Source organism: Benincasa hispida, chromosome 10 (assembly GCF_027475165.1).
Source record: "Benincasa hispida cultivar pf3 chromosome 10, pf3_genome.v1.1, whole genome shotgun sequence".
NCBI lineage: Eukaryota > Viridiplantae > Streptophyta > Magnoliopsida > Cucurbitales > Cucurbitaceae > Benincasa > Benincasa hispida.
The window spans coordinates 8710429-8727148 of NC_143487.1; the positions used below are offsets into that span (position 1 = coordinate 8710429).

Below are 16720 nucleotides of genomic sequence, written 5' to 3' on the forward strand. Positions count from 1 at the left end.
GATAAATATTTGAGTAAGATTCAAATTTTAATCAATATGAATTAGATTCATATTAAAACTATAGTTCTAATTATTATGAATGAGATTCATATTTAAACTATATGTAAATGAGAGATATATATTCAAATAAGATTTAAATATTAAATATATGAATAAGATTCATAATAAAACTATAGGTTGTTGAAAGGATATTACTTGAATATGATTCAAATGAAATTTAAATATACGAAATTTAAATTTATTAATTAATCCAAGGAAGTTATTCTGTTTGACAAAATGGAATTGTAACTCCCACTCCATCTATCACTCCCACTCTCAGGAAATTTTTACATAATTTTTTATGTGATGTTGATTTTGAACACAAAAGAACTCTCTGCAAAGAAGATTCTCTTAAGGAAAACCTCATATCTCTTAAAATGAACTTTTACATAACCATTTACTTCTATAAAAATTGTTCTTCCATTCTTCAAAGTTGAGATCCCACCATCTGGATTCTTATTGGAGAATAACAAGGAAGACTTTGTGGTGGTGTCCTCATTCGTGGTTCATGAGATTGCAGAGAAGGAATTCTTGAAGAAAGTCTTCCAGAAATTCGAGTAGAAGAAAGCATCGAAGAAGGTCTTCAAGAGGTATCTTTCTCATTCCCTAATAGCATGTTGTAGATTTATGATTCATGTATTTTCTCTAACTTTCAAATTTTTCAAAATGAATTTCATTGGCACATGCGTTCGCGCGCTTTCGATTTCTTTACTATTTATACCAACAAGATGTACCTTCATTTTCAGTGGTTCAATCATATGAATTACAAAGTTACACATGTTTAGCTTGGGGCAATCCTATGTTGGGTGATCTCCTAGTACGCTCGATGTTCATCTGAAATTTCTCTTTTCGGTCACTCGCCAAGTCACCATCGCCTGACACTTTCAGTCGTTCTCACCATCGCCTCATCGCCTCTCCCCAAGTTGCCATTGGTCTCCCTTTCAGTCTCCTCTTGATCTCATCTCTCATAGTATTCCTATTAAGGTCTCAATCTCATAATGTTTCTTACTCTGTCTCTCAATCTTTCAATCTCAATCTCGTTTTTCACGGTCTCACACTCTCAGACCTCAGTCTCAATCAAACTCTTTCTCACGGTCGTGTCCCTCTCCCTCGCAATCTTTTCTAATAACCTGCCATCCCCTTCAAGTTCACGCTTAATAGCTCCATTGTTCATTATCAGACTCATGACTTCAGCTCACGGTCTCCCTTTCAATCATAGTCCGAAGAGAGAGGAAAAAAAAGGAATATGATGACCCAACCAAAAAATATATGGGTTGGGTTAACCCTTTATTAATAACCGATCGATTCACATATCTTACCAACCTAAAATTTCGAGTTGGCAAAGAAAAAAAAAAGTTTGTAACCTGACACAACCCATATACCCGTACTCACAATCATATCTCTATTGTTTTTTTGCCCTTGAATATTTCAATAATAATTCATATGTAGTCCTCATATCATTTTATACTTTTATCGGTTCTTCACTTTTTTTTTCCTTCTTTATTATGGATTCCTCCCTCTTTTTTTTCCTCTTGTTATTTAAATTAAGAAAGGATAAACTAATTGAAATTAAAATTCATATATATATACATCATTTAACAAATACATATCCCTTTACATGATAGTGACACTCATGTATCTTGCATCCTCATATAAGAAATACAAATATTTATTTTACTTTATTTTTTCCTTCTCCCAAACTTCATTTTATTAGAGAGTTCAAAGTCTTCCATAGATAATGAAATTAAATTTTTTTTGTTCTTCATAAGAGACGTTGAAATGTAATTGAAGGGAGAGAACTCAGTATTTTATTATTCTATGAAAGTTCAATTTTTTTTATCTAAACATTTTTAATTTTAAGAAGATATTACTATCTACCAACGACTTATTTGAAAATATATCGACATGCCATTGAAAAAACTATTGGGAGGTTTCATAAAAAAAAATAGTAGATAACTTTTTAATAATATCGAGTTTTATTTTTCTAATAAAAACTGATCTTATATCTAAACTTTTTTATTTTTTAAAATTTTTTTACTTAAATTTAATTAAAAGTATATTTATTTAAAATTTTATGTTTTAAAAGATTCACATGTCTTCCAACTAGTTTCTTTAAAGATACTTATAAAAAAGAATTGATTTAACTGATTTTTTTTTTTTTACAAGTTATTCCAAATACATCATAGTTTTTAGGAACTATTTTTTTTTGAATTTTTTTTTTTTAAAAAACAAAAATATCTTATACCCATACAAAATAATTCGTACAATAAAAACAATAAATCAAAAAGCAAGATACATGAATATAAAATCACAATAATGCAATATTGGCATAACATTATAAACATTTTAAAGCTATTTTGTAAAGATTTTTTGTTTAAAGCTTTACACGTCAGCCATCGTTTCATTGAAGAAGGTCAAGGAATAACATTAAATTAATACAAATTAATTGAGAAAAAATATTTTAAGTGAGAAAGAAAATAGAGTATCGTCTCTTCTCTTCTCACTATCATTAATGCAATCCTATCCACACCAAAATATTAATTAAATAACCTTATGCCAGGTGTCAATCTTTCATTGGAGTAACTTTGTCGTGGGACCACACACATTTGGCAGACTTCCGAACCAAAACATGCTCTTCGGTCCCTCGCCTTATCTTATCCCACTTTCTTTCACTTTCTAAGCACAAATGAATTTTACAACATTTCTAGTCCATAATACCTTTCTTCCGTAGTTAAGTTTATAAATATTATTTTCATTTTCAATTTTTTTTTTCATTTGTTACCTATTTTTTATAAATGGTTTAAAAAATTAAGTTAAATTTTAAAAATTAAAAAAATATATCTTTTAAAATTTTGTTTTTATTTTTAAAATTTGATTATAAATTCAATCATTGTACTCAATAAAAATCCAAATCATCTTAAGAAATAATGAGAAAATAGACTTAACTTTTAAAAACAAAAAATAAAAAACGGAATTGTTATCAAATAAGACCTTAGCTTATGAATTTTAGTAATTTTTTTATTTTAAAATTTGTGACAATTTAGTTTTAATGTAAAAAAATTATCAAAATTATATGTCAATTTTTATTATTGTATTCTATAAAAATATTCAGTTTCTAATTAGTTTATAAAGCAACAAATCTCATTGAATATTAACACTAAGTTTCAACAATATGGACTAAATCGTTACATATTTTTAAATTTATATGCTCGAGTCACTGAAAAGAAGGTGCACATTTTTGGTATAGATAATAATTTTCAATTATTTAAAACTTTTCTTAAGTATATTTTTATATATTATGATCACCTTCATTCTGATGTGATTTCGATTTATTTATATATCCATCCTAAATTCAGGTATTATACATCTTATTATAAGAGGTTTCACTTTGATACCATTGGCAAGAGCCCACCCTTTGTGAATAAAAAAGAAGAGAAAAAAAGTAAGTCTTCTTTGTATTGGAAAAAGAAAGTACGATATAGTCCTTGAGAATCAAAAAAAGGGATAAGGAAGGAATTTGGGCCATCAATAATTATAGTTTAAACCCACCGTCTAGTTTTTCCCTTTTTTTTTTAAGGAATAAATCTCACCGTTAATCCGTGAGGAATTTGGAAAAGAAGAAAATTTAAAAAAAAAAAAAGAAAAAAAGAAAAAAAAAGAAATCGTAATTGGAATTATTCATTAGTTAGTTGTATAAATAGGAGAGTGAAGCCGAGAAATATTCGGCATTCAAACAAAAATCAAAACCATCCCATCTCACAATGGAAAGATTCGAATTCGAGTTAACCGAGTTGATTCCGGGTCTTCCGGAAGAACTCGGTCTAGACTGCATAACTCGTTTGCCTCACACAACTCACCGCCTCGCCTCCGCCGTCTGCCGCCGTTGGCATCAACTCATCTCCAGCCCCGATTTCTATTACCACCGCCGAAAATCAGGCACCACCCGCCTTCTCGCCTGCTTCATCCAAGCTCTTCCCCCTGCCTTCTCCACCACCGGATGGAAGCTCTGCACCTCACTCGCTTACGGACTCACCGTTTTTGACTCACTGAGTCAATCCTGGGAACGAATCCCTCCGATTCCACAGTACCCAGATGGCGTTCCTTTGTTCTGCCACATAGCCAGTACCGAAGGAAAATTGGTGCTCATGGGCGGCTGGGATCCAGAGACTTACGATCCGATCGTTGATGTTTTCGTTTACGATTTTACCCGATGTGGCTGGAGGAAGGGGAAAGATATGCCTTCTAAGCGCTCTTTTTTTGCAATTGGGGCTTCCGATGGACGAATCTTCATCTCCGGTGGCCACGACGAGAGCAAAAACGCCTTGAAATCGGCTTGGGTTTACGATCTGAGAACCGACGAGTGGACCGAGTTGCCCCAAATGAGTCAGGGGAGGGACGAGTGCGAAGGGCTGATGGTCGGCCGCGAGTTCTGGGTGGTTAGCGGCTACGACACCGAGCGGCAGGGGATGTTCGACGCCAGCGCCGAAGTTTACGACATCGATTCCGGCGAGTGGCGGGTTGTGGATCAGGCATGGGAGGCAGGGCGGTGCCCGCGGGCATGCGTCGGAATGGATAAAGACGGAAAACTAACGAACTGGTCGGAATCGGCGCCGGCCGTGAGAGTCGGAGCGTGCGGGACGGTGATCGGAACCCGGACTGTGGTGACCGGATCGGAGTACCAAGGGGGCCCGCAGAATTTCCATTTGATGGAGACGGAAGGAGGGCAAAACGGTAAAATGAGCAAAATTAATGTTCCAGAAGAGTACAGTGGGTACGTGCAATCGGGATGCTGCGTGGAGGTGTGATTGACGAAAAATATCTGAGGGGAAGGGTAGTATCGTAATTTTGCTATGTTTGGAATATTATATAATATTATAGTTACCGACGACGATGTACATAAATACATAGAGAGTGGGAAGAGATTACGAAAATTTTTTGTTGTGGTGCGTAATTAAAATTTCCCTAATCTTCCAATATATTATGTAGTTTTTAAACTTTGGACCAATTCTCCTGTGTGCGGATTTTATTTATTTCTATTTTTGAGTCTTGTAGCCGACGGTAGTGAGTGAGCATAACATAGCTTCTTCACAAAACTTTTCACCAATTTAAAAATTTAAGGAAATTTCAACAGTTAAGATCAATTTACTCAAAATATTACAATTAACCTTATACATACTCAAATGTGCACAAACAAATTCTAAACTGTAATTTGGATTATAAGGATAAGTTCTTTTTAATTCTACATTATTTGAAAACGATCTTCGAAACTACTTTGAGATTGATGTTGAACTGTCATTCGATGATAGAATAGTTTCACCTAATTTTTTGGAGTTCTAAAATGATATATCGCAATTTAAACTCTCATGGTTGGAGTTGAATTGTGAGGTTTAAAGAGTTATAAAGTAGAGAGTTGTGAAGTCTTACCTCTTGTAAAAAATTAATAAGGTATAAAATTGATAATTTTTTAGTATTGAGAATTACGAACTCAATAGTCAAACAAAGAGTGGAGTTTTTACTTCTTAACCCCTTGAACTAAGTATGCCAGTAGGGAAGACTTATAACTAAGACCTTGTGATTCTAAGTTGGGAAAAAAAAAAATATGGTGAATAAATAGAGAGAGCAGCTGCTGCTTTAATTTACAATAAAAAATGATGAACTTGGAGACTGATTGTAGAGCACAACAATCAAAACCCCAACAACATAAGTTTACTATGGGAAGTGGACAAGTGAGCAGTTTTTATCAACAATTTATTGGTCTCCTTTTCATAAGAGAAAAGTGGAGTATCTTGTATTATCACTGTGAGTTTAATGAAAATACATGTCAAACTTTCCTTCTCGATAAGTCATCCATGGAGGTCGTCTTGCGAACCACTGAGTTACACTTGCAACTAAACGATAAGAAACGAAGGTTCCAACAAATCTGTGAATCCATTTCAGCTGAGAGAGTGGTTGAATTCCCAACTCAGACACTTCAGTAAAACTTTAATGAATCCCTGGTGATAATTTGTTATGGCGTAAAAAAAATAATTTATTTATACCTCTGGGGACTGTGCGACTTAAAATCTCAAATTAATAATTTTATCAATTAAAACACCAAACTTAATTCTTAAACCATTAAATTTTACATGTGTATGAGACTTTGTTTAAATACATGAAAAAGACATAGCACATTCAATCCAGTGAGTGAATTCAACTTTCACACGCCACATTAGCCTATCCAATCCAATATGATATTTTAAACTAAGTTTATATATCAAAGTATTTGATGATCAAATCAATGTTTCTACCTAAATAACGCTGTCTATGGCCAGAAATATTATTGCAGCCACCACGCAAGCTCTCTTCAGTAATCTACAATGGTTAATTGATCCTTTTGCAAAGCTGGTTTCTCTGAGTGTGTTCCTAACCAGGTCTCACATATGATATGGGGAAGACCATTTTCAACAGCATTCTCGGATCTCCTGAAACAAAATAAAAAAGATCGATAAAATCAAAGCATAAGCTCCCTCTTTCTCATTTCATGTGTTTGAATTAGCTTATGCATAGCTCAACTTATGTTGGCAGGTTGCTTACTTATCCTACATATTTCACATCGAAATTATTGATAAAATCAAAATATAAGCTCCCTAGATTGATAAAAGGGAACGGAAATATACAACTCAAGCCCCCTCGCTTAAACCAAGGGCGTTAAAAGAAAAGGCAGACATATATTAGCTAACCAAACAGTGTTTCCGATCAGTTTGCTCTATAGTTGTATGCTAGAATCCTTCTGCCACACTTGTTCTATTTTTATAATATCATTTGAGTTTTCTTCCACACTACCCAAATATATTTCTATAGTTGACAAGACATAGGTATCAAACCGCAAGACAGAATCACAGTTGAATTGACATCAATTTCTTCGCAAAAAGTTCGAGTTTGAACATTTTAAAGTCTATTATTAACAACAGGCAAACAACAAAAGTAAAGGGCATGAAATTTCTAATCTTTCCATGAAAATAGCTGCCATGGATTGCAATAATAACCAGAAGCCATATTACCATTTATTTAATGGATCTCTCTAACTAGTAACTTTCTAATTTAAATTAATTTATCAGAAATTTAGTTCCTCAAAAATCCTGAACCAAGAAAAAGAAAGTGAATCAAAACATACTGTAAAATCCTTCATACAGGAACAAAGAGACAACAAGCTGACCAGAAAACCAGGAGTCGAGGATGGATAGAGAAGTGAGGAGTCTCAATTTTCTTCTCAGAATCTTATGTGCATTGAAATCAAGAAAAATAGTATAACCATAGCAATGAATCAAGAAATCTAGATTGGATGAGTGAAAATTGAATTCCATACTAGTCGTATAGGAAATGGGAAAATGCAATCCAAGAAGTTGGAAAAATTTTACAGGATAATTGTAATGGGTAGCATTTTTAGAGATAATAATTAAGTGTACAACAACATTTTTTAAAAAAAATGCAAATACAACAAAATCTAACGGCGATAGATTTCTATCGTTGATAAACTCTTACCAACCATATAGTCTATCACTGATAAACTTCTACCAACGATATGGTATATCATTGATAGACTATCTAAATTTTGCCATATTTATAATTTTTTTTATATATTATGCTATATTTGCTAATACCTTGGATCCGATTGCTATATTTGCAACTGTCCCTATTTCAAAAGCCAACTCTAATGTTGTTTGGTTCTGGAAATAAAATTGACTAAGTGAAAACAATGCTGTTGACTGATTGATTGGATACTTCTAACTGTAAAAGGAAAAGTCATCAGAATCAAGTAAATCCATTATGCAAGATAAGTTTCGGACTCTCAGTCGTGCAGAAAAAGTAAATATCCGCTTAAGCAACCTTCAGCCTAACAAAAATTTCAGAAAAGTCTATCACAGAATCAATCAATCACAATAGAATCCAAATTCCTTTTTAATCTTCTATGATATCACCTTAAGCTCTTCTCCAAAAGGATTGCTAGCATAAAATTTAACGTCTGATCAAAGTAAAAGTTTCTTTCTGACATATCCAAATCAATGAACAAGCAGCAAGGAGATACAATTATCATAATGAATTCATGGAATCAAACAAAGCATGCCCATTTAAGCAAAATATCAAATTACAGCACAAATTCCAGTTTCTCTTTCTCTAAAGATTGAAAGATATACGTACCTTCTCACATATCAGATCCCACTCGATCAATCACACTTACAGTCCAACTTTTCTCTGGCAGCTCTTGCATTATCATACTCGAACTTCAAAACATTACTTATATGAGAAGTGTCCTTAATGTACAACTTCCTGCCAAATGGGCTCTCCTCTATAGCCGGGAAGTAGCAGAAAAGCACAGAATTGACAACCCAGAACCACAAAGCTCCAAGAAACATACCAAGTGTAGCTCCAGCAAAAACCTGTGCAACGGTATGGTATCCTAAATAGACCCTCGAATACATGGTCAAGAGACCCAGAGACCAAGCCAGGAGATTCAATACCCACTTGCTTTCAGTACCCCAAAGTCCAATCCCTTTATACGACAAAAGAGTGAAGTATATAGCGAAGAAAAACATATACTGAGAGTGACTAGAGGGCCAACCATGCGAATCACACATTTCCAACAACGCACACGTCTCAGGACGGGCTTGCTGAACAGAGGCCTTGATGAACTCATTTATGAATTGAGAGATTACAAGCCCTAGTGCAAAGAACATACCCTGTAATTCACGACGGAAGATGAAGTGAGAGAGAAACCCACCGAGGCTAATGAAGACGGGGACCAAAGAGATCCAAGCCAAGAAATGGCCGAGCTGATCTCCCCTCTGGTACCGGACATGCGTCAAGGACACCGCCTTAAGTGGTGCCGCCGCCATGGAAGTGGAATATGGAGAATCTTTAGGGTTGAATCAGGGCTGAATGGATCACAAATTTTGACGAATTTCAATGGAGGAACTGGACGGAGGGAACCATAAGTAGATCAGAGACGCAACGAATTTGAACGCGTGAGATCGGAGGAAAACCGGATTGAATTGGTGGAAGGGGGATGAAGAATAAAGATTTTTCACGACAGAAGGAATCAAATTACAGATTTGCGATGGAGACTTGAAGCCGTGGATGAAGCAAGAAAATGCTCGTTGTTTCTCAGAAAGTACACACAGAAAATCGACTAGAGAGAGAAACAAAAAATGATATTTTATGTCGATAGTTTACAAAGGGTCCAACCAAAAAATGGATATTTTCAACAAAATGTGGTTCGCAAAGTCTAATAAATCTACTTTACTTGATACTTCATTTTTCAATTTGAAAACTGATTTTGTTTTGGAAATTGATTATATATGCGTGTGTGAGATAAAATCAGGTCACCATTCACATTCTTAGTACATAATCGAATTTCACGACGAGAGCAGGTCGTCGCGTGCCGACCGGGGGACGGACTAAGACCCCCATGCCCAGCCCTCATAGCCAATCCTTTTCCCGAGGTTACGGATTCATTTTGTCGACTTAGTTCATGTTTGGTATTCGTTTCTTTCCTTTCTGAAAAAAGCTGGTTGTACAAATAACAATCGGACCCAAATAATAAAAGATATAACACATGGATAAATATATTAAGGATATGACATAAAATTAATGTCAGATATCACTGATAGCAACTATTAGTGATAGTCATATTGGTAAAAGATTAAAAAGCCCACACGCAGGCCACCATTTCGCTCTTCTTTTTTTCAGTTTCTCAAGTTGAAAGTGTTGGGTTTTATGCCCTAAAATTCGTAGATAATAAATGTTATTAATTGACCGTTATCAATAAAGAGTTATGGATATTAAATCAATAAATGTTATTGTTTGTATTGTTGTCTATTTTGTCTTAATAACCCTAAATCCAATAAACTAACCTCCAAGGTTGTCTTATAAGTCTTGAACTTTATGTGGAGACATACAAGGATCAATGTTCAAGATACAACATAAAAAGTTTGTAGTATAAGGATAAAATTGGTATCTTATCCTGGTAACACTATGGATACAACCCACTTTATATTTGATACAAATGTAATGATCTAACGCGTTTGTGTAGGTGACACGCAAGTGGAGGTATCCGAGTTTGCATAATACTGGGATCGCGAAGTAGTAACCACTAGATGTAACACCGTTAACTAGTTAGGTTTCTATTTCAATAGGATAACCTAGGTGACTTATCTTAATCCTGACTATATTATGAACTCTTGTTCAGGAGGGATTGTCCTTTGATTTGTATGGGTGAGGATGGTCAGTTCCCCGACCAGCCAGTTTGCCGACCCAATATGCCTACCATTTTGGGGACGAGATCGACTGGGGAGTTGGGTACATAATAATATAAAATGGAATTCATTCTGTAACGACCTGACCTTTTTTAGTACTTTGATAAAGGTCGTTACTCATAATTATACATTTACATTCAAAACATTTTGACCATTGAGAAAAATAAATTTCATTAAAATAATAAAGATAGTTTTTCAAAATAAATAATAAATAAGTAAAACCTTTGTTCGGGGCCCCTAAAATAATGAAAAAAATAACTTAAACCGATAAATTTTGACCAACATCGAGTATCAAATCAAAAATTTTAAATAGCTTGAAAACGTAAACTGGGCGGAACCGATTTACATGTCCCATATAGCACAATCACAAGTCTCTCTCGTCACCCACCGGTCCATTCCTATCCTTACCTGAAAAACATAAATTAAGAAAGGTTGAGTATAAAATACTCAGTAAGTGATCCCATTACCGGGATCAGGCTATGCATCCATGAGTAGAGAATGATGGCCCGTGGCTCATACAGCTACATCGATTTTTTATGATGAAAGGAAACCAAAAGACGTACTGTCCTACCTTGATACGCATGTCTAGCGGCCCATAGGAATACCATCAAATATGAAAATAATGTGAATATGAACCTGTTGACTCACGCATGTCGTTGAAAAACCAAATTGCTTTCTCCCCAATTTTTGGCCTCCTTTCACCCTCATTTAATTTCGAAAAAAAAACCAAAATTAAAGGGTATAAGATCCATCAATTTGATACAAGTTAAATCCTTCCAAATATTTAAATCAATTCAAAACCACATGAAATTAATTATCTCTTTTAATTATTTTTTTTAAAAGTTGGCCCTAAAATCCAAAATCAAAGGGAAGCAAAATTCAATATTTTCAAGATAATCAATTGGAATATCTAATCAATTAAATTCAATTTAACCAATAAAAGTTTTTCAATTATTTTAATTTAATCACAATTTTCCAAATGAAAGGGAAATTTAAACTAAAAAATTTTAGATAATTAATTTAAATTTTCCTGAAATTGGGGATGTTATATTCTTCCCTCCTTAAGAGACTTTCGTCCTTGAAAGTTTAAGTCCTTAAAGACTCATGATACTTAGTTCTTGTCTCATCCTCATGTTTCCAAATCGCTTCTTCAAACCAATAATTCTGCCAAAGAACTTCTAACTAGCACTATCTCCAAATTTCAGAAAGTCTTCACCTCCTACCATGAATTATATAACTTATCTGAGACAATATCATGTTACTCGTTAATCTTAAAACAAACACATACCACCATTTAGACCCTTATATGCACGAGTCTGAAAATCTCACTTAAATGAAGCTCTTGAAGTCCCCATATACTGTAGAGCATTTGTCATTCCAAAATACATCACCATAACCTCATAATAGTTGTAACCATTAACTGATGCCAGTTTCTAAGATAAAGACCTTTATGATTGCATACATTTATATTGAGAATGTTCACACTCCATAGAGTGGGTCACCTCACTGTCCATGCAACAGAAACATATCTCTCATGACATCTCAAATCCAAGATTCAGAATTCGGATTTGGCACCTAATTGCCCTAAAAATCCCCTACAACCGAGATACGCTATCGTATTCAATCCGTATTAATTGATACAAAGTTGCGTGAATCATCTTTCTTTCCTAATAAACAAAGTTGATGTGCTCCAAGGCAAAACATTAAGGCACATATGAAACACTTTGCTAAATGGTTCTTGTATCAGTGACTTAGGCTATTCCAACTCTACTAGAGTCCTTCTATGAAGAGCCTTAAGGATAGGAGTTTCCCTCAACTCAAGTTCATCTCTAGTGCTAGGGGTCATTTTAGGAGATCAAATTTACTCAACCTTAATACTCATATAGCTTGTTTTTTACTTTGAGCTAGATTACTTGCACCTTCAAATCAAATTGTGTCCACAATCAAAATCTCTAAACCTTGCTAATACCTTTCAACGTCTTTCCCCTCTTTAACGAGGCCTTACCCCTTCCATTTCCATAGTTTCTAGCAACTATTGCTACTAAACATCCTTTCATAAAACGTTATTTTCTCCGACTCCACTATAATTTGAAGAAGATTGCTAAGCACTCTTCCAACACATGATAGTCTAGCTTAATCAAATTCTCACGCTAAAACTAAGTTCCATGACCAATAGCTTAGGCAGGATATCCATTCAACCAACAAAAACTAAGATCCATAGTTCCAAATAGTAATGAGATTGTTCATACCAACTCTAAAGGTTCATAAACACATATTTCCTATCTTGGACACCAAACCAAACCTTTGTTCTTAATCTCAAAACATCAATTCCCCATACCTTCTCAAAACAACAAAATATTTCTCAAATCATTTCATCTTCCCTTATCTTTTCCAAGACCAATAAATCCAAGATGCTCTATTTCACTTTCCTAGTGAAATATATCTGTACCAAAATATGTGACTATTCGAATCCCTTTTCACAATCTACAATCCAACAACCTAAGCAAGTTATATATTTTTTTTTTAACACTGCATACTGCAGTACACAGTTAGAAATGGTATTGAGAGATTCCTATTTTACACTAAACCATGCCTTATATCCACCCATATCATGTCTTAAAATCCAAATCTTTCTTAATTATTTGAGAATCTTGAACATATTAATTTCTATTTATCTCCCCAAATGAATAACATCTTTTCTTAAATACTATTATTTTCTTCACATTTATCCTTGATTAACCCAACAACTTAAAAGTGCACTTTTTACTTTCCAAGTGAAACATAATCCCTAAACCAAAATATGTGACCCTTTATAACCTTTTCCATAAATCTAAAATTCCATTCCAAACTTGGAACTATAATAGGGTATCCTCACAAGATAACATTGCTTTTAAACTTCAAAAAGTTTATCCTTCCTCTTGTTATAGTTAATTAAACTAGAACCTTTTCATTGCAACAAACACATAGTTCAAACCTAAGCACCTTAAGAATTCTTCAATCCAATAACTCGTTTTCTCCCATCTAAAGGTAACTATAATTTCAACCATCTTGGTATTCTTTGACCAATTCATCCTACCTAGGTCTTGTAAACAGTTCCTCGTGCTATTGCTTTATGCTCCAACTAGTAATTCTTCTTCCTTTTAGGCATGTTACATGAAGAACCAAAACACCATACATTACTCGATCCACCAACTTCGATACCATGAAAGTGATCATGACCTATTAATCTTTTCAAAAATTTTCTTGGAACATTTTGACTTTAATATCTAGTAATCCTTAATAGAATTTATAGTCTCTTTTTCACCTCTTTTTTTTTTTTTTTTTTTTTTTTTTTTTATCTTATAAAGAAACTTTAATCTCATAACTAAGAACGTGTGCCTTGTGTTCGTTGATTTCGTGATTCAAGCTTATGAGTGTTTCGTATAAAATAATTGAAAAAATAAGTGTAAATATGAATGATGCGTTGATGCGTTTATGATGCATTAGTAACGCGTTGATGCGTTAGTGATGTACAAAAGGACGTATGACACTCCTCTATTGACGTTCAAGTTTTCCTGAATCAGATCCAAGTATAAATCCAACTCAGGTTCCTAGTAAGTCTAGGGTCGAACTCAGGGATTCAGATTAAAGCTAACGTAAACCTTGCGTTGTAACTGTTGTAGGGATATCCTAAGTGTAAAGAGAAATGAGTTATTTATACTAAGCTGCTGTGTGTGTGTAAGAAGATACAAAAGGGTCGAGTAGAGAATGATGGGTCATGTGAAAATGGAGTTTGATGCAAGTGATATGTGTCGATCTAAGTTGGATGTACATGAACAAGAATATGATGCGAATGAGATAACTTGTTTTTCTCCGTTTATGCGTTAGACTCTATTCGACACTTTTCAATGCGAATATCATACAATACCTATCTCTAGGATGTATGCGTCAAACATAGGATGCAATAAAACACCAGTGCGTCTATCTTTAGATATACTAGGCGTTCTAACTTGATGCTGGCTTACTTATTCTCTCGAATAATTTAAGCTAAAGATGCTTTTACCAATTGATTTAGTTGGCTTAAGCATTCGAAATGGAATTTTGTATGAAGTATAGATGTATCCAACATAAACAATAAATAAGCAATGGCAAAGTATGATAGATCAAATATGTGAATTTATAAAGAAACTGATTGTCTTTACAAAACCAATATTTAATCAAATGAAAAGATGAAAACGATAAGTAAAGTGAAATGAAAGGAGTCAAGCCGCAGAGTGCAATCTCTTGTCCTCTTTGGCTCAATTCTAGTTGTGTACAACCACTTATGGAAGAATTGGAAGAATTGTCTCTCTCGAGCTCAGCTTTCTCCACTCCTTGATCGGCGATGGTGGTGGTTCTCTTCCCTCTTGTTCTTCTCGATACCATAGCACAGCTCTAAAGATCTAAACCTAAGACTAAGCTAAAACTAAAACTAAAAACTGAGAGTTGAGAACTTCGAACTTCGAACTCTTTCATCATGTGGGATTTCTTCTATTTATAGTTGTCGGTCTTCTCCAACTTGATGATGGACAATATTAAATTCCATACCCTGGTCAGCCGCCTGACACTCAAATGCTTTTCAGACGCCACCTGCTGCAGGTGCTCATGCTTGCAAGTGGTGATTTGACACAAACAACCTGAATGAATGAATCTTCCTTGCGTTGAATCCCTCCGACGCATGCCCCATGTGTTAGACTTTTCCTGCGACACTTTTCTTAATCATGCGTTAGCCTCTTGTCGAGATCCTACAATATCATGCGTTAGTGTCGTAGTGTTTTAGTAATAAATATTCTTTTGCAGTGTTCGAGTAATTCCATGCGTTTTCTCAAAAAATGATGAGATTCTATCATTAAAGACCCTAATTGTTCCAACTTTTGAGCCACAATAACATGTCTAACGGCTCGTAGGCACACCGTCAAACATGAAACATGAAAAAAATAACATGAACTTGGTAAAAAATGCAAGACTAGGTCACCTGGCACAAAGGCACCTATAATAGTACCACTTACCTCAACTTGGTAAAAAATGCAAAACAAAATCTTCTTAGAACTTCTTTAGCACACTTAAATCAACCTAAAGTTGTGGGTTGGTCCAAGACAAATTTCAATACTCGATTTAATTAGCCAACCTGATCATGAATTAAATCCAAAATCAATAACTTAATTTTCCCACTATTACTCTCAATCCAAAAGAATAATCATCCCACAACTTACAAAACTTACTGATCTTCACTAATTTTCTACAAAACAAAATGGTCTCTAGCTCGAGGGTCAATGCCTCAAAACTTTCTCAAGTTTCAAACCAAAGAGAGGTTACTAATTCAACCCAAAATCAAAGGGTGAACCTCCCAAATTATAAGGAAAAATAAGTCTTACCTAAGGGTTTCCTCAAAATTTCGGCAAAGATCGGGACAGTGGCGGCCGACAGCGCGTCGACTTGTGGCTGCCATAGATAGGCAGCGGGTGTTTCTGTCAGACGGCATAAATTGTTTAGGCTAGCGGCGAGTAGTGAGGGTCTTACAGAGGGTTTGCAAGAGTGAAAGAGAAGGGGAATTTCTGGTTTTACAGATTTTATTCAGCAATGATTACGAATAAATCAGGGCTTCAAACAACAATCCAACCGTTCAAAATGGAACTCTATATGTCTCAAACAAATTAACCAAATTTGAGCACGATCCAACGGTTCAAAATCTAGCAATCAATAATTTTGTGAAAACTATCATTGAAAAATCGAATTGCTTTCTCCCAATTTTTGGCCTCCTTTCACTCTCATTTAATTTCGAAAAAAATCTCAATTCTTTTATTTTTTTTTTCAAATTTTGAAAAGATAAATAAAATATTTTATCACAATATCTTTAAAATTTCCAAAGATTCTATTAAATTTATAAATCAATTAATTTTTCAAATTATCTTAATTTAGGCTTCAAAAACCAAAATTAAAGGCATAAGATCCATCAATTTGATACAAATTAAATCCAAAATCAAAGGGAAGCAAAATTCAATATTTTCAAGATAATCAATTCGAATATCTAATCAATTAAATTCAATTTAACCAATAAGAGTTTTTCAATTATTTCAATTTAATCCCAATTTTTCAAATGAAAGGGAAATTTAAACTCAATAATTTTAGATAATTAACTTAAATTTTCCTGAAATTAGGGATGTTATACATTCATTCGAGTAAGTAAATGAGTGTTCCTTTAGGTGGTCTCTCTAAACTTGAACAAAGGGCCCTACCCTCTCATTGGCCTCTATTTATTGCATAAACAGGTTGTTCATTAGAGGAGTACTAGTACCTAAGAAGTCAGAGGTAACCTAAAGGTAAAACGGTAATTTGACTTGGTTGGAGTTATGAATACTCGTGAAGAACTA

The 16720-nt window shown here is 34.2% G+C and overlaps 2 protein-coding genes across 3 annotated transcripts; one reads left to right on the forward strand and one right to left on the reverse strand.

The window, feature by feature from the left end:
* Positions 1-474: 474 nt before the first annotated feature.
* On the forward strand, positions 475-5051 carry LOC120087983 (F-box/kelch-repeat protein At2g44130-like). Its single transcript, XM_039045006.2, has 2 exons — positions 475-629; positions 2600-5051. Exon 2 carries the CDS (start codon positions 3801-3803, stop codon positions 4842-4844), a length of 1044 nt encoding a protein of 347 aa, XP_038900934.1. The 5' UTR covers positions 475-629; positions 2600-3800; the 3' UTR covers positions 4845-5051.
* A 1044-nt stretch (positions 5052-6095) lies between these two features.
* Positions 6096-9341, reverse strand: LPPGAMMA (Phosphatidic acid phosphatase (PAP2) family protein). Of its 2 annotated transcripts, XR_005484762.2 has the most exons (3): positions 8218-9258; positions 7680-7806; positions 6096-6500 (listed from the first exon to the last, which is right to left on the reverse strand). XR_005484762.2 is itself a non-coding variant. In XM_039045007.2 (2 exons), exon 1 carries the CDS (start codon positions 8910-8912, stop codon positions 8244-8246), a length of 669 nt encoding a protein of 222 aa, XP_038900935.1. In that variant the 5' UTR covers positions 8913-9341; the 3' UTR covers positions 6096-6500; positions 8218-8243. The 2 variants fall into 2 exon arrangements, 1 of the variants encoding a protein (XP_038900935.1); XM_039045007.2 differs by lacking the exon at positions 7680-7806 and having other exon boundaries at positions 8218-9341.
* Between the last annotated feature and the right edge of the window lie 7379 nt (positions 9342-16720).